We start from the raw sequence: 24258 nt of genomic DNA, 5'->3' as shown, positions 1-24258 counted from the left end.
GTTTACTTCAATAACTATTGATTTGATATTTATTGAGTAGAGAAGCCAAGTGCTTTCACGGATTATAGAAAAGAGTTGATGTGCGTTTTTTTATTTTGCTGTAAGTGCAGATTCATATGCGTGTATAAAAAGAACGGCTTTTGTGTTCCATCATAGACAGCTGGTCAAAATATTTATTTAAAATAATACTGGACTTGGCAACTCAGCCGTAAAAAAAGTATGTCAAATTTGCGCAGCTGCGTTTGCAGTTTTTCATCTTGGCCATTCATTCATTTTCTAAGGTCCATGTTAAGATGTTGTTTGGTTTATATTTTTTGTATAACAATGTAATGTTCGCGTATATTGGTTTTTGTTGACATTTTATTTCGAGTTTATGCGCTTAATTTTGGTTTATGAAGCTTCGCAAAAGTGAAAATTTCCTATCTGAGACAAAATAGTGAGAGGTGCTCAAAGAAAAAATGCAGTGATGGCGGTAAAAGAAAAAAATACATGAATAAAAACGTTCAGGAAAAACGAAGTTTTAAAAGTTTTTGCGAGATTCACCTTTCGAATAAATTGCTAAAAAACTAAAACTTCTTTGCGACATTAGGTCCAGTTGCCAATACAAAAAACAATAAGCATTTAAGGGGCGATAACTGCAGCTGCAACAATGATATGTTGATGGTTTAAATACCACCATTGTCTTGGTCGCACCCATTTTTAGTAGCGGAGCTTTTCTTTTAATTTTGTATTTTTAGTCGTCAAGTAAATTACGAAGTTACGGTGTTTTTGTGTAAAATTCGAAACTGGTGATGTGCTTTAAAGTGAAGGTAAAAATGGTGTAAATATATCCAGACTTTGGCTTTGCTTGCCAAATAAATCCATTTGCAGTTCCTGCCAAAACCATTTGCAGTGATGGCCAAAACAACGTCTTCATTCCTTTTATTTTGATTTTAAGAAGAAATCGTACACCCTTCCATTACATTAATTATACAGCAGTTTGCTAAAAGCCAATCTGTTAGTGTATGTTTTGCAAAAAAAGTAAAGAAAAGTAAAAAAAATATAATGTATCACAAATATATCCAGCGAAAGTGCTATAGATATGTAATTCTGCCGAAGAAAAAACATTTCTCAATGTTTTCAACGTTTTATTACAAATTTCACTGCATCATTGGCTTGCTGTTACTGCCTCTTATAACAGCAGATCACAATTGCCAGCACTTTCATCCCAAAGCGCATGAGGTAAGTTGGTACCCACTAATAAGAAAACGACTGGATTTTCACAAGAACTTACAAAATGTAATTAATTTCCTCAATAGTCAAACCAAAAAACTAACTAGATATGCATATTTTGAGGCATATTTAATAAATTTTTAATGAAAATTTACTTGAATTGTTGAATTTGAAGGAAAATTTCGTTGTCATTTTAAAGCAGTATTAAGATATTATTTTAACGTAACTTGATTATTATTCCATCGATCCACATTTCCAAACATTCATTGGAGAGCTACTGTCGTAAGGCACAAACGTCAGTATAAGTTTTTTATTTGAAGCGTAAACAACAATATTTTTACCACACTTGAAAATGTCGAATTTCGTGCCAAATAATGTGTTTTTGCGGGGAATTCTTTAATATGAAGAAAAAAGCAGCCGAAAGTCATCGTATCTTGGTGGAAGTTTATGGTGAGCATGCTCTAGCTGAGCGAACGTGCCAGAAGTGGTTTGCACGCTTTAAAAGTGGTGATTTTGGCCGCGCCGCCAAAGTTCATGGATACCGAATTGGAGGAATTGCTCGATCAAGATCCGGCTCAAACGCAAGAAGAGGTTGCAAAAACTTTGGGAGTTGATCAATCAACCATTTCCAAACGTTTAAAAGCCATGGGAATGATCCGAAATTCAAATTTCGAAAAAAAACCGCACGAACTTATTCATAGTCCTATTATGTTTATGTTAATATAAAAATATAAACAAATATTTAAAAAATAATAAAACCAGAGATGCATATTTAATAAATTTGTCGTAATAATGTCGTTTGTGGGAGTTGCTTATTTATAAATTAAAGCTACTTAGCAAGTTTTAGTTTTTTTTTGGAATTTCTTTTTTAAGGTTACTAGGTCTGAAAGATTTTGTAACTAATAAATATTTATGAATCTCAATTTTTCGCCTCAGTGTCAATAAAATCAAACGTAAAACAGTACCCTAATTAGCGTCGTGAGCAATTTGAATATTAATGCTCTTACATTTTTATGGTAAATTTATTAAATGGCCATTAATATCTCGCTGCTGCACAATACGAGTATCAATGATGATGAAATATTCAACTTGATAACTGAATATTAATTACAGTGTAAATAAAACTAGTTGCACACACACATAAGTATGTAGGCAGACGGTAGACAATACACAAATTATCATGGCCGTAAGCTTAAACCTTAACAGGTTATTGCACTCATAGTAAGGGATAAAATTTGTTGCAACTGATCAGTTGTGAGCAAACAGGGTCTCAACAGGGTCTGCGTGCATGCAACTGAATTATTTTGTAAGCCTGCCATTTCATTCCGTCTCCGACCAAGCCGATTATTTTTTAGTTAAAGCTTTTCATGGCAGAAATATACTCAGAGCTTTGCTGCTGACACCCGAAAGGCGACCGCAATTCGAGAATACTTTGTCTATCATTTAAAGTTACATACCTATTGGAACACGGAACCTATCGATTGATGGTTACACATAAACCTATCCATTTATGGTACCCGATTTTATTAATATTTAAGTAAATATTTCACTATAACAGAACTTACATACAGGTGATATGTTCTATATACATGTTCCGTTCCAAAAAACCTTTTTTGGGACAAATATAAACAATCCTTTGCCCGATGCTTAAATAATGAAGCGTTTTTAGATGAAAAAGAGATACAGAATTGTCAATTACATTTTTCAGGATTTTCACATCCGATCCAATTCTATTAAAAAAAATTATCTTATCCTGAAAAAGTCAATTTTCTCAAAATAATTGAAATCTATTTTTGGTGTTCTTTTGACCAAATAGAAAATGTATATGTATGCTGCATCTCCCTGAGCGGTAAGTTAACGCTTTTAAAATTTCGGTTAACTGTTCTCTTACAAAATGTGTCAAAGTGACAGTAATATTGTCTAATGCGTCCCAAACTTTATCTATTTGACTTGGCTCTCTTCTATATTAATCGCGACCACGTATTTCATATATTTAACAAAACAAAAGGATAGCATCTGTAATATCGGAATCCTTGACACTTATTCACTTATTGTTCTAACAGCAAAACCATTTCTCATAAATGTTACGAGGATGCTGCTGAGGTACCCATAAGCAAATTATTAAGGAATTGTATTTCCAAAAATTTGCTTTGAAATTCCTGTTGTTGTTGTAACAGAATAAAATATTCTCCAAGTATATTTTCGTTTATTTTTCTTCGGCAGCTGCAGAATTGACTGTCTACGAGTGGACTGTTGGTGTTGTTATTTTAGCAGTATGAACATTGCCCACATATCGCACCCTAAATACAAAAGGGTCACAATTCAAAATTTTCCACACTCGAGCTTGACTTGTTTACAGTAGCACAGAAAACAAACTATGTGACATATCACGCTGAAATTTGCCATGTAAGCTTATAACAGTCCTACCAAAAAACAAAAAATTTATTTTTGCCATATGTCATCCGCGAACGTTTTATTGATAACGTCTCGTTCATATTTGAGTAGAAGGGACATTTTGAGTTGTGACCCTTTTGTATTTAGGGTGCGATATGTACGAGTACTGCTGGTGGAGTGACAGTCCTTGGCCGGATATAAATCCGGGTCGTTACGGTAACGTAGAACCGGCTGCGATGGGAACGACGACGACTGGGCTGTCTTCATGTCATGAAACATTATTTTCTATGCAACCAGCATAAATTAAAATATTATTTACAGGATTAAAACTAAATCAACTATGTGGTTTATTCGAGATTTAAACTTGTCTTGTTTCGTTTTGGATACAAAAACGTCACAGCTTGCAGACAAATTCGTTAGTCGATATTCAATTCTGCTCCAATCTCTTAAGTCACTGAAGAAGTCATTAACTTTTAGCGCTCTGAAAAGCAATTGGTGTAATGAGAATAGTGCTAATGGAGAAGTGGGGGAGTAGCTAGGCATCGAGTATATTTCGTATAAAATTTAAGGTTGGCAACGCCACATTATGGCTGGCTGTTTGCTTGCGTCCCAGTACAATAGAATTTGTATGTAATAATAGTTTATTCTGAATCACTTGTTCACGTATATCAGCCAGATCAAACTAAACTATTTAAGCTTAACATTGCTTTTGTAATATGATTAATTACGTGATTAGCTACAGAACCAGCCATGGCTAACACTATTGAACAATTGAACTGTCCGAATCGAATGACGAATCCGCTGAAGTGTGAAAGTACTTGTAATTACAAGTCTTAAAGACATGAGAAAACAATACAATTTACTTAAGGTAATTTTGAACCAACAAAAAAAAAAATCCAAAACAAGAAAAAATACAAAGAAACTAAACTCTGACATAACACGCATTAAACATTTCCACGCTCATGCAATAAAGCAAAGTAATTTTAAGTTTGCTAATACATACAAATGTCAATTGGTCCATGTTTCTATTATATTTATGTGTGACTATTCCAATTCGCATGTTGACACGGCATCTTTTCTTATAATTTATACACATTTAACGCAGAATAATAAAAAAAACATTGTATCTTAACAGATAATTTCCATTTTAATAGGGTAAGATAAATTAGGGGTTTCTTGCTTCGTTAAAGAATCACCTTTGTGTATCTGTTATTTTTAAGGTTTTGTTGAAGGAAAATTGATTATCGAAATGCAGGTTTTCGTATAGTGTGTTTCCAAATCTACTTTATTTATTTTTGTCACACATGCAGCAACATAAAAGGGGAAAATTTGAAAAAGACAACCTCTGACGAAACGATGCATTAGCAAATACGATTTTTGAAATTCGATATATGTATGTATGTACATACTAAACCAAGTTTTTTGGACGCCCTTGGCTAAAATGCATTGTGGATGAAATTCGGGTTTTTAGATTGAAATTTTTGATTTATTGTAATGGGCATCTCATTAAGATCGTTTTTATACCCCCGCATTTGTGCCCATTTGGTATTATAATTTTGTTCATATAATAGAGATTTAAAAGCATAAAGTAGTCTAGATAGATATTTTTATATACGTGTATACCAAAATGCCTATAATGAGCAGAGAAGCCGAAGCCATGCCCGTCTGACTGTCGGTCTTTACGCAATATAAATCGAGTAAGAATTATATTTATTTCAATGAAGCTAGTTCGTATTAAAAGTGGGCGAAAGCGGACATCAATCGCAGTTACTCACCTATCACATCTCTCCCTTAGGACCCACTCCGTCGAAACAGCATGTTTCTTGGGCCTACCGTTAGATGAGATAGACGATGACCAATTGTGATAGATTACCAGGTTAACGATCTGATGTTGGCCACACCTCTACTTTCTGTACATCGTAGGCAATAGAGGCCGGTAATAACAACAACCTTCATATAAGGGTACTTTTCAAAAAAGAAAAAACGTGATATCTCTTTGATAAACGAATTGAAACAATTCAAATTTGGTAGAAATGATGAACTAAGAAGAGATTTACCACGCAAGTAAAGTTTTGGAAAATGTATATCTCGATAACGATTTAATACAACTCGCTTAAACTTTCTCGGAACATATATGTATTGCACCCCTATTTCATTTAGATCCGACATAATTTCTATTCAGATCGGTTAATAGTCTCGTCCACTTCTTATATGTATGTTAAAGATTAAATTTCCGTTTGTCTCACTGAATTTTGGGCCATAAGAAAAATCTTCAAATTGAGAAATTCATCGTCGTAAAATTGTAATATTTTTGAGCCGTTTTCTAAAAGCTTAATTAAGTGCTTAATTAGAACATAACACAGGTTTACAAATAATCAGTCATTTTTTTTTACCCAAGAAATAGACCATCTAACTCCTAACTAACTCTAACTCTTTTTTCTGTTATTTAACATATCTTTCGAGATACCGCCAAGTAACGGTCTTGGATTAGATCAAAAAAGATAGATCATAAATATTTCTAATATCTGGAGAATCCCTCAACCGACCACAACAAGTGGTATATAATTTTTCATTTAATATTAAACGTTTTCAAGATACGTAAAAAGTAAAAAATAATAATTTTGTTTTTGCAAAAATATGAAAATTTTCTTCAATTCTTTTTACTTATTTCTTAAACCCGAAATATAATAACTAGAATAAATTTACGAGAGAGATGAAAAAATCCTCGAATGAATATACAAGTTAATTGCATGAGAATAAAAATACTTATGTACATGTGCATTAGGGTGGTCCAAAAAAATTTGTATGCTGCCGCCCCCCAAAATAGTAAAGAATGAAAAATAAAAAGACCCGTATTTTTTTTTTTTAATCAGACCATATTTAATGGTGCCGCCGGGGCTTTGAAATATCCCATGTATTTTGCATGGGAAAAAAATACTTTTTCGTAGATTTCATGTAAAAACCTGGAAAATGAATATATTTTAACCGGATAACTCAGTTTCTCTTCATAATTGGTCAGGGAATAACAACCAATTATGAAATAATTAATTTTTTTTGTATTAACTATTTTCATAAAAGTAATATAAAATATTGTTTTTCGATTTTTTCTTAGATTTTCGTTTTATGGGGGCTTTTTGGGTTTCTCTTCATAATTGGTCAGGGAATAACAACCAATTATGAAATAATTAATTTTTTTTGTATTAACTATTTTCATAAAAGTAATATAAAATATTGTTTTTCGATTTTTTCTTAGATTTTCGTTTTATGGGGGCTTTTTGGGGTTCTATAAAAAATAGTTAATACAAAAAAATTAATTATTTCATAATTGGTTGTTATTCCCTGACCAATTATGAAGAGAAACTGAGGTATCCGGTTAAAATATATTCATTTTCCAGGTTTTTACATGAAATCTACGAAAAAGTATTTTTTTCCCATGCAAAATACATGGGATATTTCAAAGCCCCGGCGGCACCATTAAATATGGTCTGATTAAAAAAAAAAAATACGGGTCTTTTTATTTTTCATTATTTACCATTATGGGGGGCGGCAGCATAAAAATTTTAATATAAATTTTTTCCCATGCATTTTTGGACCACCCTAATGTGCATTGACCATACTTGCATAAGTAAAGCTTAACAGGTCCACCGATGAAAACAAGTGAATAGATTTTTGTGATATCACTAGTTGATTTTTCTAGAAACAAATTGCTTAGAGTAATACATTTCTTCTTCTTCTGTTTGGATAATTTTTACTGTAGTTCAGTGAATTCGGATGTCCAGCATTCGTGCCATCTCTTCGGAGGCCGCCCAGGTGGTCTAGTGTGGCTTATTTTGCGGTTCATTGCCATACTTGCTATGCGTTCGTTCGACATGCTGCGAACATGGTCTCTCCACATTTTTCTCCTTCTTCCTTCGGCTTACGTCTGTTACATCATAAATTTCGCTAATTTCGTCATTTGGTCTAATGTTATGCAATGTGTATCCTTTTATTGTTCGTAGTGTTTTCATTTCGACAATGCTAATGTACTGCTGGCTTACGGAAATGTCTGCTTTTGTTTCCGCTGCATGCGTTAGAATCGGTCGAATGTACATATGTCATATATACTCTTATCTTCCTTTCAATGTTCATATATGTATGTGTTCTTCCATATCGCTGATCTTAGGCAACCAGATTGTGTTGCTGCCTTGTTTGCCGCATTCTTCACTTCTTTCCTTAGATGCTTACTGCTGGTAATTTGTGAACCCAAGTATGTGAACTCCATGACTTATTTTACTGGCTTATTGTTAACCGCCAGCTTGTATGTTTTTGGCCGTTTGGATATTACCATTGCCTTGGTCTTTTCCACCGATATTTGCATATCATTGAACTGTGCTGGGCTAAAGTTATCCCCTTTTCGAATTCTTTATGTAACTTGAATCACCTCTGTTAGCTTTTTTTTTAACTTTAATGGCTTTTTTTATTGTTGCTATTTTATTCGCATATTGCAGTCAAGATATTTGGACCTCTCTTCATATTCAAGGCCTTAAGGCCTTTTCTGTAATTTATCTCAACATGAATATAGCAGCTACCGTCGACCTGTTTTTACTAAATACCTATTAATAACATTTTCCGTAAAGTAAAGGATTTTAAATAGGGATTGATTGGTCTGGTTATTGGGTAAAAATCTTTAAATATTTATAAAGTTTATTTACCTAAAATTAAGTCATTTATAAAAAAATGCGGTAACGTAATATTTTTTGAAAATGCTAGATATTTGTATTGAGTTGGGGAATAAGCTCGTAGCGTTTTTACCGAAGAATTTTTTTTAACAAAAAACAATAATTATATCAATAAGTTACAACTGTTTACAACCCCTTCCCACCTCTCGACCAATTTCTTGATGCCGTTCCGCCAAAAATCGCTGGTCTAATGTCAAAGAAGTTGTTGAGCTAGTTTTTATGGATGCTGAAGGACCTCCCATTCCAGCTCTTAGAGTACGGGTTTGACGACTTGTACAACATTGGCCTGGTGTTGTCGTGAAGGAGTATGGTTTGACCATGTCGATCAGGTCTTTTTAGTCGAATAGCCTCATTCGTGCGGTGTAGCTGGGCAATGTAGAGCTCCTTGTTGACCGTGGCATTCTTTTCGAGCATTTCCTACAGCACCATGCCCTCCCAGCTCCACCAAACACATATCATGATTTTCTTTGGATGAATATCCGGCTTGACTCTCGGCTTTGATGTATCTGCTGGCGCCACCCACTCCTTTCTTTGCTTCATATTGATATATAGGCACCATTTCTCATCTCCCTTGACGGTTCGGTACAAAAAGCTCTGTTTATGACCACGTGTTGCTCGATGGCGGGCGAGATGCTAAGAAGCAATTTGAAGGCGACTGGTTTGGCGTCCGTTCTCCTTCAAAAGTGATTTGAGAAGGTCTTCTGCTGCGGGACGTGCCATCGACGTTAAAGGCGCCATTTTTGAACTTTGCAAACCATTTCCGTGTTGTATACTCGCCTATGACACCTTCTCCATACACGTCGCAAATGCGCCGGCCTGCTTCGGCAGCTTTTTGACCTCGATGAAAAGCAAAGAAGAGCAGGTGTCGAAAATGTTGATTTTTGCCTCCTGGGTATTCTATTTCTAAACCTCAGAACTAATATAAATTTAAATAACTCAAAAATACAATTAGCATATTGTAGTTTTGTAGAGTAGAAAGAGTTCTATCTATTATTTGCCAAACAGCAGAAAATAAATAAAACAAAATATAAAAACGCTACGAACTTATTACTCAACCAAATATTTACTTAAGTTTGTGCGGAGCTTAGCTCGAATTTATGTTTCCAATCCCCGAAACACGGAAAATTTTTGGTAAATTGTGAGTTTATAGGCATAAACTATATCAGAACTCATTATTTTAGTTACTTTAATAGTTAATTTAGTAAAAAAGAAAAACATATTCCGACAACATTAATATTTGATGGCGCAGCAGGTTCAGAGAGAGCGAATGCGTAGTTTTGTTGCATACACCATATAGTCCTTAGCTTGACCTCGTACCCTTAATTATCTTTTGCTTCGAGTTTGGCAGAACCTCTTTAATGGAGTAAAGTTTAGTTTAATAGATCCATGCGAAATTGCATTTTATCCACTCTTTTGCTCAAAAAATTGAAAAAATATTGCATCAATTTCTTTATGGCATAACATGTTTATGATAACTAAAAAATACTACTCATTATGTTCACACATTTCTATGGCATGCTATTATTTTGCTGGTATTGATAGCTGCAAACCATTTTTGTAAATAATTAGTCCGCTAACGAAAACAAATCGTTAACAACTACATGACCTTAAGCTTTGTAAGTCGTATTCTCAAAAAACAAAAAAAAAAAAACAAAAAAAAAAAATTAAATGCATGCACACGCACATATTTTGTTACATTTACGTATGTATTTTATATTATTTTATATATTAGGCTGGGTCGTTCTGCTTACAAACAATACGTAATGGTTAAAAAATCGTGCTTTAGAAAGTCAAACCTAAAAAACTTTAAAACTTACTTTCTCCTGGTAAGTTTTCAAATTAGGGTGAGACTGCCTTTAGTTGTTATGGCAATTGCTAACAATTTTGGTACACAAATTGTATCTCGCATGCTTGGCATACTATATTTTTAGAGTTATGTCATAAGCGACTCGGCAAATAAAACCTAGTATTTAAAAATAATTTCTGAATGGCAGCAGGTTTTATGCCTCCGGGGTTTTGCCATTTTGGAAAGTTGTAGCTATCACTTCAGGTTAGAAAGCATAGCCTTTGTATTACTAAACAATGTGCTCTGAACAATTACAGTTGCTACAGCAGCCACTTATTTTATATGATGGCGACGAATAACCGTCACTCTCTTTTCAGGAGATTGTTGCAAGGTGTAGTCCTCAAATTTGTTTTTGCTTTATTTTTAATGTCAATGTTGTCAACAATGCCACAATTAAAAAACGAAATCATTCAGTGTAAAAAATGCGAGAATAATGAATCATAAATCATGATTCAATTACTAGAGCTCTGTTTACTTGTGTCATTCGACACCAGTTTTTTAAATTCTCCATTGATGTGCCACTCCGGCGAAACCACTCGGTTTCATCAGTTTGCACTTTACTACTCGCAATGTTGCAGGCTGTGATTAATTAAAAGAACAAAATAAATAATTTGCAGGTGCACCTCTGTTAGGTGTTTGGCCGAGCTCCTCCTCCTATTTGTGCCGTGCGTCTTGATGTTGTTCCACAATTGGACCTACAGTTTTATACCGGCTCCGAATGGAAAATGGTTTCTCATGAGGAGTTTTTTCATGGCAGAAACACACTCGTAGATTAGCCATTGCCTGTCGAGGTGGTTAATTATGTTATATGTATATTGCAAAATGCACTCTTCCTGATAACTTATGTATGCATTTCGAAAGCAACTTTACCTAGTAAGTACTTCCAGAACCTATATTTGAAGTGCATCGGGCCCGCATTGTAAAAAGTTTAAAACGAAATGCTCCTTTTAGAAATTTTACTTTTCTTCCACTTTTATTCAAAATGTCTATAGTTAGCAACACAATGTTTTGTTTAGGGAGCCGGTTTGTCAAGAGGGAACGAGAAAGAGCCTTATTGAGCAATTATTTTTGAATCACGCCCTAAACGTGAATTTGTGGTGAAGGTACATTTGACGGGGGCAAAGCCAGGTAAAATTGTTAAATCCCTAAGGTTAAAAAAATCGAGTATTAGAACCTAGGAAATGGTTAAGAATGTGAGCGAAAGAATGTGTCGAAACTGCGCTTTTTCAGGAAAAAAGATCGCCAGAGATATGGTTGTATGCTCCAAACCGATATAAAACGTAATTAAAAAAATGTTAAGATGCGTGATTCCAAAAAATGAATTCGGAGAATAATGAGATTTAAGAGAAGTAACCAATTCGTTCGGCAGCATTCAAGTTGTGATGTCCTTTTCAGCGACGAGTTTATTATTAATTTTTATTGCAAGATAGCCACAACGCTTAAAATGATGGCGTATAGGCAGCAGGGATGGCTGATATCCCCGATTTAAAAATCAGTGGGACGGTATCAAAACATATCATCCGTTATGTTATGGGGAATATTTCAACAAAAATACAAGTTAGAATTAACGCTACTTATTATTTGGAAGAAATTGTAAAAAAGTTTTCTTACTACACACCCCGAAGGTGTTTCATATTTCATAGTTTTGCTTGAATCAATAATCCGCTCCTATTCAAAAACCAAAAATTGTTCAAAGTTGGTGGAAAACATGTTTTATTTAATCTCCCAAATGAAATCATTGGATTATTGCCTGTGGTGCTTTATGTTGGAAAAAGTGAAAAACATAAAGCAACTGAAGTTCGAAGAATTCAAGCGACGCTTACAAAAGATATGGGATGAAATACTTGATAAAGTCTTTCGAGACGTCTACGCCGCCTTCCCACGGCTGGCAAAACAAAGATTTGAAATAGATGAATGAAAACGAAATGAAATATGTGGGTTGCTGCTGAAATAAAATAATGTACAAATTTTCTTTTCAAAATCAATAACACTTATTCGTCGCCATAGTGTATTTATGAATGCAGATATGACTTCAAGAGTCCACCCGAAAATTTAATAATATGAAATAATTATTCGGAAATAAATATCGAACCACACTAATCGTACGAGGAGTACATATTAAATGCCCATCACTGTACTCACGATTTGCCATTGGATCATGTCAATGAAATCGAAAGTGATGGGGTTGTACAAATATGGCGGCCGACTCTTTCTGTGTTGGCAGCAGACTTCTTACTTAATTTCTTTTATTCAATATAATTTCATAATTACCTTGACGATTATGTGTGTACATATACTCGTACGTTTCAACCTACATGCCTGTATACATTTGATAAAAAACTTAAGTCGACTTAACACTTTTTTCTGCCAGACAATAAAATTGCTTACTTTTCTCGAAATATTTAATCAATTAATCGTTAAAGCTGAAGCTTGAGTAACCACCTTAATAAAAGTTCAATAAAGTACTGCGACAAATCAGAATTTATGGACCTTAAAGTGAAACCTATTAAAGTCATATAAGTTGTTATGTCAAAAGTGCACAGGTACTGGATACAAATGCGTATGAGTTTCTGTGAATGGAAGTACAAATTACCCTGAAGGAAAATCTTTGGGTCACGTACTTACACGATGTATGGAGTTTAGAGGTGTGGCCAACATCAAACCGCTAACTGGCTCTCAGCGATTTTGAAGAAATCAGCTGATCTGTGGACGAAACCAGGTTTTTGACGACGGTTTGTTTATGAAAAAACTGAGATTGTGTTGGGACTTAAGAAAAAAATCAACACAGCCGTCGCCCATGTTATTTCGTTGCCGTCTGAACCATAGATGACTAGATGTGAAACTCTTTTTCTCGTGAGAGCGCTGAAAAATGTGCATTTTTTATAACATTTTCCAATATTGCCACACCGGTAGAAACATGAATTGGGTATTTTTGAACCAAAGGTCTGGAATTTTTAGAGTAGGCGAAATGGCAGGCTGCCAGAAGAAACGCGCCAAAAATAACTGACGAAAACAGTTCCTTTTTGCTTAATGGAGAAATGACGCATTGAAATGTTTATAATTATTTGTCTTAAAATTAATTCAATTGAAATTTAATAATTGAAGTGAGTTTGTAGAATCCAAAGCTCGTTATTTCCTTTTCGACTTCTACTTTTAATTAGTCTCATGTACATAATGTAATTTTATTGAAAACTGTGTGTTGGTTTATGTAAATTTGTATATACGTAAATAGTCTATGGTTGAAAAGAGTAGGTAAGGCAATTGAATTTTAGTTTGAGATATTTTACAAAAATTAAAGGTAATCTGCTTTAACTTATTCTGTTCGTTGTTTAAGATTTTTTTTTTTTTGTTACCCACTTTCTGTGTTATATTAAAAAATCGCAATATGTCATGTTTTTAATTATAACTTATATTTTTCGCGTTCATTACTTTATTATTATTAAATTACTTTTGTATTTCAGTTTTAAATAATTTCATTTACATATAAATTTTTAAATTCTTTGCTTATTTATGTACATTATTTTTAGTATATGTAGGTGTTTACGAGTAATATACTATTGAGCAACCGCACACTAAATACTAACCTCAATGGTGGTGTGGAAACTAAAAATTCCCAATTTTTGTTTAAAAAAATACCCAATTCATGTTTCTACCGGTGTGGCAATATTGGAAAATGTTATAAAAAATGCACATTTTTCAGCGCTCTCACGAGAAAAAGAGTTTCACATCTAGTCATCTATGGTCTGAACAACGACTGATTAGACGAATGCGTGAATACAAGTGAAAAGAGCGGGCCGAATTCTGCTGCCGAGTGGCGTGGCGACCGAAGTTATTCTCACAATTTTTCCAATGACCAAACCTTATAGTCTATCTACTTTTGCCCTAATCACCTAGGAAGAGTAAATGTAACTATCATTCTCTATTTTAGACGCCCTATGCTCCAATAGGAGCTTCAGAAAAAATAAAAAAGTAAAAAAAGATCCTCTCTTTTGAACTCTATATAAATTTCTCTATATCTCTTTATCGATAGTGTCGTACTAACGGATGCATTTTTAGATGTATAGAACTATTGATGGAAACATCTGTAATATCGGGCGTCCAAGTTTTTTATTCAATATGCTCTGGCAAATTACCATGACCAAGACTTACATTTGAATAAATTGTGCTCAGTGATACGGCTCATTTTTGGTTTTTTTGGTATGAGAATAAGCAAAATTACTATATTGTGAGGGAGAAAAATCCTCACTATACTTTCAAGACCCCATTACACTCCAAGAAAGCCCCAAAATTCACCTATTTGAGTGATTTGAACGCTGATTATATCATTGCTTCATACATTTTCGAAAATGCTAACATTATTCTACTAAAACTTTTTCGTTTCCCACATCAATTCCTATCGACTACGGCTAAATGGTTTCACCAATTCCATCCACCTTATTGGGACAAGGTTTTTGTGACTGAATCATTTCAAGAAAGAGGCCTCCCAAATTGACGACTCGTGCTCAAATTACATCTCTTGGGAATCGAAAACTTAGATGACAAAATATCGCGTGCTATTATCGACGTACGGCCGGTTATGCTGGAAAATATATACATATATACATACATCGCATTTTATTTGAAAATATGTAATAAAAAAGTACTTTTTTTATGCACTTCTGACAAATAAAACTTATTTAACATTAGTAGTTTGTTATATAAATGGCTTTTCAGTATTCGTAGAAAAAATTTGTATTTCGCCCTTTATTGAAATGGATGCTCAGACTTTAGCTGTGAATAGTTAATAGCGTAGATATTGCAACAGAAATAAGCGGAAGAAAATCTTAACTCGCAATTTAATGTTTTTGTCAAAAACTCACAGATATAAGAATATCGTTACGTTAATACAACGTCCTAATTCATATTTTCACCAAATCGAGTTTTTAACAGATTTTTATGAACAACCTAAAAAACGATTTCATATTTAGATGCCCACAAAATAACGTGCGGGCGTGAACAATGTATATGAATACAGAAATTTTTTTTACCGAATGTAAGTGATGCTGTACTATAGCGGTACATATACATAAAATTCGAAAAGTAAGTAACCTACCAGCAATTTTAATAAACTATTGCTGATTTACGAGTTGGGTTTTTGGTACTAGTTGGAAAGAAAGCACCATGAAGAGGAAAAACATGCAATGAAAATATTCAAGATTTCAAAGGTTTTTCTGCTTATAAAAATAAGCACGAAACTCGCTCACGAAAGCACAAATTATCCGCTAAAGACGATCACAAAATAATACGTTGGTAATACATTTGGATCTTTGGCGGCCGCCGTAGCCGAATGGGATGGTGCGTGATTACCATTCGGAATTCACACAGAGAACGTTGGTTCGAATCTCGGTGAAACACCAAAATTAAGAAAAACATTTTTCTAATAGCGGTCGCCCCTCGGCAGGCAATGGCAAACCTCCGAGTGTATTTCTGCCATGAAAAAGCTCCTCATAAAAATATCTGCCGTTCGGAGTCGGCTTGAAACTGTAGGTCCCTCCATTTGTGGAACAACATCAAGACGCATACCACAAATAGGAGGAGGAGCTCGGCCAAACACCCAAAAAAGGTGTACGCGCCAATTATATATATATATATATATAATACATTTGGATCAGCCAGGATCATCCGCAACGATCTTACTTCGCCAGTTAAGGGAGTATTCTAGTGTACTCGCATGAATTTCGTCCGGTTTTTGAAGCGCTGTACAAAGGAACCAAAAAAAAATTACCATTCGTTTTTTAAAATTGACAAAATTATGTGCAGTCAAAGTAAGGGGTCAAAAAGAAGAGGGTGTCCCGGCGTGCATGATTCTAACCATCCTGGTGATCTGAAAAATAAAAGCCAAACCGATTCTTAATTATTATAGATGCCGCTATCGAATGAGCCTTGGCCAAGTTAAAACTTTTTTTTCATAATGTGCAAAATTTTCATAATATGCAACATTTTCTTTTGTATATTTCTTGAACAAATCCGATTTTTAAAAATACTAAATGAAAAGTAATAGTCTCGAGCTAGGGTCATCCAATGAAGGAATGTATAGTATAAGGAACATCCTTTCTAAATTTCAAATAAATCGTTCCAATAGAACTCGAGATAAAAGAAGTTTTGTGAAAAACACGTTCAAAGTTTTCAGATAAGATGGATCGAAACCGATGCCATGTCACCAAAAACGCTTTATAGTAAGTCATGCAATAATAGGCATTTAAAGAAGTCCTCCTAATGACATATTCTAAACTTTGAAAATATACAAAAAAAATTTAGATTTTTTCACAATTCTACTCCCCGTTAATTATCGCAAGAGGTCCGAAAAGTAATGCTACTGATAAAGAAACACGTGAAAACCCATATAGGGTTTGCAGAAGAGCATGTGAGCATTTAGCCGTGAGTAAATGATGAAACATATTTTGTTCAGATAAAAGCAAAATCCTATTTTTATATGGAACTATGGCGGCCGCCGTAGCCGAATGGGTTGGTGCGTGGCTACCATTCGGAATTTACAGAGAGAACGTAGGTTCGGATCTCGGTGAAACACCAAAATTAAAAGAAAAACATTTTTCTAATAGCGGTTGCCCCTCGGCAGGCAATGGCAAACCCCCGAGTGTATTTCTGCCATGAAAAAGCTCCTCATAAAAATATCTGCCGTTCGGAGTCGGCTTGAAACTGTAGGTCCCTCCATTTGTGGACCAACATCAAGACGCCAACCACAAATAGGAGGAGGAGCTCGGCCAAACACTCAAAAAGGGTGTACGCGCCAATTATATATATATAATTTTTAATTTGTTTTACTTAAATTGAAATTTAAATTTTTATTTACGTTTGATTGAACTGCGGAAAGATAAATGCAACTTAAGTGATTTATTTTGTGCCAAAATTTTCTGAAAGAAAACCGTTATTTTGTTGAAAAATTTTTCATTACATGTATTTCATGACACTCCTATTATTTTGTGAAGAACTGTATATGGAAATAGTAGTTTGCATTGAAGAAAACTTATCCCTGTGCTGGTTTAATTTGCATTCAGTTTTTTCGTTCTCCTGTAAAAGAACAAGTATATGACTTAAGTCCTTTCTGTATTAAGGGAACGATATCTAAAAATTTAAAGGTTTAAAAATCAATTTAGAAATCTGTAATTAAATTCACATAAATAATTGTCAAGTAATTGTTTTCTTTTTTTCTTAAATTTTTTACACACATAATGAGTATGTGAGTGGAAAAATATGAAACGCCTCTGAATATTTTTAAATAAACCCCATTTTGATGATTTTGAAAAGCTAGTGACTTCGTGCCAGTTCTGAACTAGATTTTTTTTCTACTTTAAATATTCTCTGCAGGGTATGCGCAAACTTGCATATGTTTGTATGTACCATAGATACGTTCCATGTATGAGTTTATGGTATGTTTGTATGTTTGTAATGTTTGGTACGTGTTTTTTGTGCTTAGTTTATGTTTTAAAATGTACCTGAGTGAGTTGTTAATTAGTTTGCAGTTTGAATGGTCAACAGCGAAACTAGCAAAATGTTTGCCAGTTTTGAGATACTAAATTTGGATTCAAGATGTAACAAGTGACTGCAATAGAGCTAAACGATTGCGTACTTTTGCACATATATATATGTACACACATAGTATTCATACAGCTGATTTCATATGCTGCATGTGTAGACAGACATAAATGTCGAGTATATTTTTTCAACATACATAATTAATTTTTCAGTTCCTTATTCAGTTGAAATTTTGGTGAAAAACAGTATTTATGTTAAAAACACTATACAATAAATTTGGAAATTCACTTTTCGGCTCATGCTATTGGAGGTTGAATTAGTTTTAAAGGTGACACACAGATGGCGCTATTTATCACTTTATCGCGTTGGCAATACTGAATATATATTCATGACAAAGCCTCATCCCTAGGCTTTGTTTATCAGTATCTGTCATTTCGCTGAAGTATAAACAACGCAGTGTTTTCGTGTTCCGAGTATGTCAACTTTCGTGCCGTGGAAACGCAATTTGCGGGAAGCTTTGCTTTTCTGCTTCAATTTGAAAAAAAAATACAGCCCAAGCCCGTGAATTGCTGCAGGAGGCCTACCCAGACCATACTCCGTCGATTTCAACATGTGAGTACTGGTTTCGACGATTCAAAAGTGGTGATTTTCACACCGAAGACAAGGAGCGTCTTGGCCAGCCCAAAAAGTTCGAGGACGCGGAATTGGGGGAATTGGTAAACGAGGACTCGTGCCAAACCCAAGAAGAGCTTGCTGAATCATTGGGCGTTGATAAATCAACCGTTTGCAAGCGTCTAAAAGCGATGGGAATGATCCAAAAGCAAGGACATTGAGTCCCGTACGAGTTGAAGCTGCGCGACGTCGAACGGCGATTTTTTACGTGCGAATTGCTGATCGAGCGACAAAAACCGGAAGGGTTTTTTGCATCGGGTGGTGACTGGCGACGAAAAATGGATCCACTACGATAACCCAAAACGCAAAAAATCATGGGGTTTGCCCGGCCACGCATCAACGTCGACGGTCAAGCAGAATATTCACGGCAAGAAAATCATGCTCTGCATTTGGTGGGATCAGGTCGGCGTCGTATATTTTGAGCTGCGCCAACCGGGCGAAACAATCACGGGGGATCATTACCGACTGCAATTGATGCGTTTAAGCCGGGCATTGAAAGAAAAACGGCCGGAAACGGTAAAAAGGCACGACAAGGTTATTTTGCAACATGACAACGCTCGGCCGCATGTTGCTCAACCTGTCAAAAAATGCCTTGGAACGCTTGGCTGGGAAGTGTTACCCCACCCGCCGTATAGTCCAGACATAGCTCCCTCCGATTATCATTTGTTCCGGCATATGAGTCTCGATTTGGCGGACCAGCGGTTCTCCTCGTACGAGGCTACCAAAATATGGGTTGAGTCATGGATAGCCAAGCAGCGGCCAGAATTTTGGAGAAACGGCATCCGGAAATTGCCCGAAAGATGGGCGAAAGTTGTAGCTAGCGATGGCCAATACTTCGAATAAAATATTTTGTACCGTTTTTTCACAATAAAGCCCCAAATCTTCGAAAAACCTTTAAAACTAATTCAACCTCCCAATAGTTTTTAACTTAAGAATGAGAGCTTTTATTTTTTCCTATTATAGATATTTTTAATAGTTACAACGCTCGACATCTGAACTGTCTGCCAGTATGATAAGATAAAGAAAAATCCTATACTAAAATATGCAAGCGTGTAGAGAGAATAGTATATAATATAAAAACAAAAAACAACACACTCGAAAAAATTGTAAATATTAAAAAAAAATTTATGGGGAAAAGAATTGAGAAGGTAATAACAGACCGTTATTCGGCTCTAATCGAATTTGACGGACTCAGCTGATAAGCTGAAGTAACTGGAATCATGAAGACGTTTGTTTACGAAAAAACTAAGATTGTGTTAGTGACATACGAAAAAAATTAATACAATGTTACTTCATTGCCGACTGAACAACTACTGTTTGGACGAGTGTGTGAATACATATGAAATTATCGTGCAGAATTCGGTTGCCGGAGCCCCCGTAACGGGGGAATTTAATTATGCTCGCCAGTGTATGTGTACATCTGCGCATAAAGTTGTACTCCACCTCCAAACGACAGCTGGCTTTTTATGAGGAGCTTTTACAACATTCAGTAGAAATCCATTCATTTCAGCGAAGTTACACTGGACGAACAATAAGCTGGCTTTTGGGAATTGGAAGTCATCCCAAGAAAAGAAAAGCTTAGTGAAGATGATGTCTATTGTGAGAAGCTAAACCGGACCACTACGAAGCACAACAAACCGTCACCTGCTCTCAATTCTTCCTTTGGACCGTCACCTGCTCTCAATTCTTCCATAATGGGACGTGTCTCGCGAAAAACCGTATCTGCAAAAGGAATATATTAGAGTGGTGTCGGAATATAGATCAGAAGGTCATATGGACAAAATAATAATCATTTAACACAACAAAATGCCATTGCCTGCGGCGAGGCGACTATTATTACAAAAAAACCTTTTCTTTCATTTGATATTTCATGCTTACAGCGGGTTTTGAGCCCGGGACTTACTGAATGGTAATCACGCACCAACGTATTCGGTTACGTCGTCCGCCGTATAGATTTTAATAGACCGAGGGTTTTAAGATAGACAAGGAAAGATAAATATTTATAAAAAATGGCTTTATTGTTTTCCAAAATATTGTCCATGAATGTCAATATGTTCAATTATTCCGAAAAACAAACAGGCGCCCATTTGCATCAAAGAGCTTCGTGCTCGAACAATATTTGTTAGGTTTGACTCGTCTTAAAAGAACTCGGTTGTTGTTTCGTTTCGAGTTCATTCGCATAGATACATGGTTCATGATTCTTCGCCTATCTGGATGCACCGAGATCAAATTTTGCCAACATTTCTTAGCACTAATTGATGTGATCTGCGAATTTTTGGAGTAATTGTCAAATTATGTCGTATGCAATGCGAAAAAATCTTGGAATATTAAATGTATAAGAGTTGAATTTATGCCCAGATAAGCTTAAATTTTAAGATATGCAGCATGATGATCTTAAAAAAGAATGTTTCGAAGAATCATAAAAGCAACACATCTCATCATAGCGAAATACGTTGGTGTTCCATCACTAAAAGTCGGTGCTTGTTGCTCGGCACACTGTTGAATGCAATAAAAACTCATCCAGTTTTTAACCGAAATGTATGTTTCAAGTACCTTTAAACATCACAACTCGAATGGCAAAATCTTCAAAGTACGAAATGTGAAGTATACCCTATGATTAAAAATACCGGGAAGGTGATGTTGACTGTTTTGGCGTAGTGCACCATGAGTAACTTCCATTGGGCCAGACAGTCAATAAAGAACATTATTTATCCGTTTTGAAGTGTATGAGAGATGCTGTACGTCGCAAATGGCCGGAAATGTGGGCAAACAATTCTTGGATTTTGCATGATGATAACACGCCAACGCACCGAGCCCAAATTGTGCTGGATTATTTGGCCAAATACCAAATAAATACCATCGTGCAAGCACCACTTCGTGGAAGGAAATTTCAGTCGATAGAGGAGATCAAAGAGAATGCGACGAAGGAGCTGAAGGCCATCCCTTCATCGGCCTACCAGGGGTGCATGGAGGACTGGGTTAAACGTTGGCACATGTGTGTTGCTTCAGACCGGTCATATTTTGAACGAGATAAAATAAATTTCTCTGAAATTTAACTCTGTTTTGTTTTATTTAAACAAACCCGGTACTCTCTGATCATAGGGTATATTTACATATATTGTATTTATATATGTTCTATATATATATTTATCTATACATATATAATTGGCGCTTACACCCTTTTTGAGGTTTGGACGAGCTCCACCTCCTATTTGTGGCATGCGTCTTGATGTTGTTCCACAAATGGAGGCACCTACAGTTTCAAGCCGACTCCGAACGGCAGATATTTTTATGAGTAGCTTTTTCCTGGCAAAAATACCCTAGGACGTTTGCCATTGCCTGCCGAGGGGCGACCGCTATTAGAAAAAAACTTTTTCTTCATTTTGGTGTTTCACGGCGACTCGAACCTACGTTCTCTTCGAATTGCGATGCTTGTCACGCACCAACCCATTCGGCTACGGCGGCCGAAGAGTTATTTTCTGTTCTAACGACACGGTCCTTGGGAAGGCGCAGTCTTGTACTCTATCGTTCTTGTTTGTGACGTAATGACCATAGACTAAAGTCATTTTGAACACTTTTGAAAAACGGAGTATGTTAGGTTGAACTTGTTGACTTGCAGTCACGCATAGACCGGTTCAGTATATAGCGATACCAGATAGAGTTCATTAGTTATGCTTTTTGAAATAGTCCATCCGCATGCTGCCAGTTTCTATTGAGAATTTAAGGAGACATTGCAAACCTACTTTTACGTAATGATCTGGACTTATGTGCCTATTTACAGTTATTGGAAAAAGTAGCCAACAATTGGGCTGATAGAATGAACCATGTATAGTAACTCGTAGCCGCGACGGACATACATCGGATATCATATTAAAAACAGGAATGCCATGAAATCATCTACCAGATTATAATATTAAAAACAAAAAAAATCACTCCAATCATATTTCTGTTGTGTATTATCACTTTAAGTTCTCAAGGTTTAAGAAGACACCCTTTACTTAGAGAAGACTGGTTCCTTGAATTTGCATCAAATGGCCATAAAGAATAGCATTCTACGTACAGTTTAAATTGGTTTCCAGTTTTAACATTCAACTTTAAACTAATTAGACTGCATGCAAAATTATAATAAGTTGTCTAATAAAAAATTTACTTTTATAATATTGCATAATAGCCACCAGACTTTCAACATTTAATTTTGCAGCAATGCATATGCATTAAATTTTTTTCGTTTAATTGTTAACACCGAATCGACAGAATATTATATAATAGTGAATGCATTCAATATACCGTTACTCTAAACATATAAGTGTAAATATAAATCTACCAACGCTGCTTTTTTTATATATCTAAAATAGGTACGCGGATCATTTATCATATTTTGACGACCGCGTCGACGGCTAGACTTGTAATTAGCTTTCAAAGGCCATAGCTAATAATAATTTTCGTCATAATATTGTACAAATTCATGTTTTCAACGTATTTACTTTCAACCACTCGTAATTACACATTACGCATACGTGCCCATTACATGACATGTGCACAAATCAGGTAGGTGGAGCTAATAGAGTTCATGGACTGCATTGTAGTGTGTGTTTAGTGCTCAAACCATATCCCGGCGTCAGGAAATCTATTAAATAGTAATGCGAAGTTCAAAACCATTGTAGCTTGCTGGTGTATCAGCTTAGTGCCATGCTCTACCACGACCCAACTTTTGGGCGAACTTCTTTTACTTTACAAAAAATCTATTACAGTCCAATCGTGATAGTCCGACACATACGGGACCGACTCGTTGTGGGATTATCAAATATTCCGGACTACCGAAGGTTCCATTTAATCAATGTTAATTCAAAAATTATGATCAAAATGCATAATGCAAAAATAATCTTTTTATTAATATCTCTTTTAGTGGGGGAACAAAAACGTAACTGCTAGGTAGGTAGGTAGGGTGGTTGTCGCAAGACACACTTAGACCTTCAGCAGGTCCATTGTGATACCACTGGAGCTTATCCTTACTCTACGTGTTCCTTTTCAAACCATCCGGTTGCTTTAATAAACGAGCAGAGCTTCGTTAGTTTTAGATGGGCTATGTCCGCTACATCGGTTAGAAATGCTGTATCGAGAGTGCGCAGCCTTCTCATAGCTAGGCTTTCACACTCACATAAAAGGTGTCTGACTGTTTCCTCTTCTTCTGTATTAAGACAGCTTCTACAGAAATCGAAGTAAGGGAGTCCTAACCTTCTAGCGTGGCTGCCTATTAAGCAATGACCAGTTAAAACACCTATCATTTTTCTTATAGATTCTCTGTTGAATCGTAGCAAGATCTTCGATCGACCGCTGTTCCAGTTCGGCCATGTCTGTCTGCTTAGTTCGCATGTTGTGAGGTTTTGCCAGATTGTATTTACCTTTTTGATGGTTTCCCTGTCTATAAGTAATTTACAAGTGGCTATGGGCATGGGTATCAGCGCCTTATCCGGTTCGAGACCGAGCGTTGTACCGGTTCTTGCAAGTTCATCCGCCTTACAATTTCCTGCAATGTTTCTGTGGCCTGGCACCCAGATAAGGTGCACCTTGTAGCACTTAGATACGTCATCTAGTAGTTTAAAACATTCTAGAACTGTTTTTGACGAGTGTGTTTTTGATTCCAGCGCTTTTATTGCTGCTTGACTGTCCGAGTAAATGAAGACTTCATTTGCGGATAATACTCTCGTTTTTATCTCTTTAAGCCCTTCTTTTATGGCAGTGACTTCCGCCTGAAATACACTGCAATGATCAGGCAAGCGAAATGATTGGCATACTCCGAGTTTGTCGGAGTAAACCCCTCCGCCTACTTGGTTGTCTAGTTTTGAGCCATCTGTGTAGATGTTTAAGTCATTTATCTTGACA

At 35.6% G+C, this 24258-nt stretch overlaps 1 protein-coding gene across 3 annotated transcripts in view; it reads left to right on the top strand.

Moving 5' to 3' along the window:
• The first annotated feature begins 279 nt into the window (after positions 1-279).
• The window catches only part of LOC129235413 (leishmanolysin-like peptidase), a 65865-nt gene continuing 41886 nt past the window's right edge, over positions 280-24258 (top strand). The window contains exons 1-2 of one of the 3 annotated variants that reach the window (XM_054869239.1): positions 280-472; positions 738-1221. In XM_054869239.1, coding sequence (XP_054725214.1) covers positions 1045-1221 — 177 coding nt within the window. In that variant the 5' untranslated portion in view covers positions 280-472; positions 738-1044. Of the gene's footprint in view, positions 1222-24258 lie in introns of all 3 variants that reach the window. The other 2 variants (XM_054869241.1, XM_054869242.1) reach the window with 2 other exon arrangements.

This window comes from Anastrepha obliqua, chromosome 1, assembly GCF_027943255.1.
Source record: "Anastrepha obliqua isolate idAnaObli1 chromosome 1, idAnaObli1_1.0, whole genome shotgun sequence".
NCBI classification, from domain to species: Eukaryota; Metazoa; Arthropoda; class Insecta; order Diptera; family Tephritidae; genus Anastrepha; species Anastrepha obliqua.
This window is presented reverse-complemented; position numbering and strand designations above follow the sequence as displayed.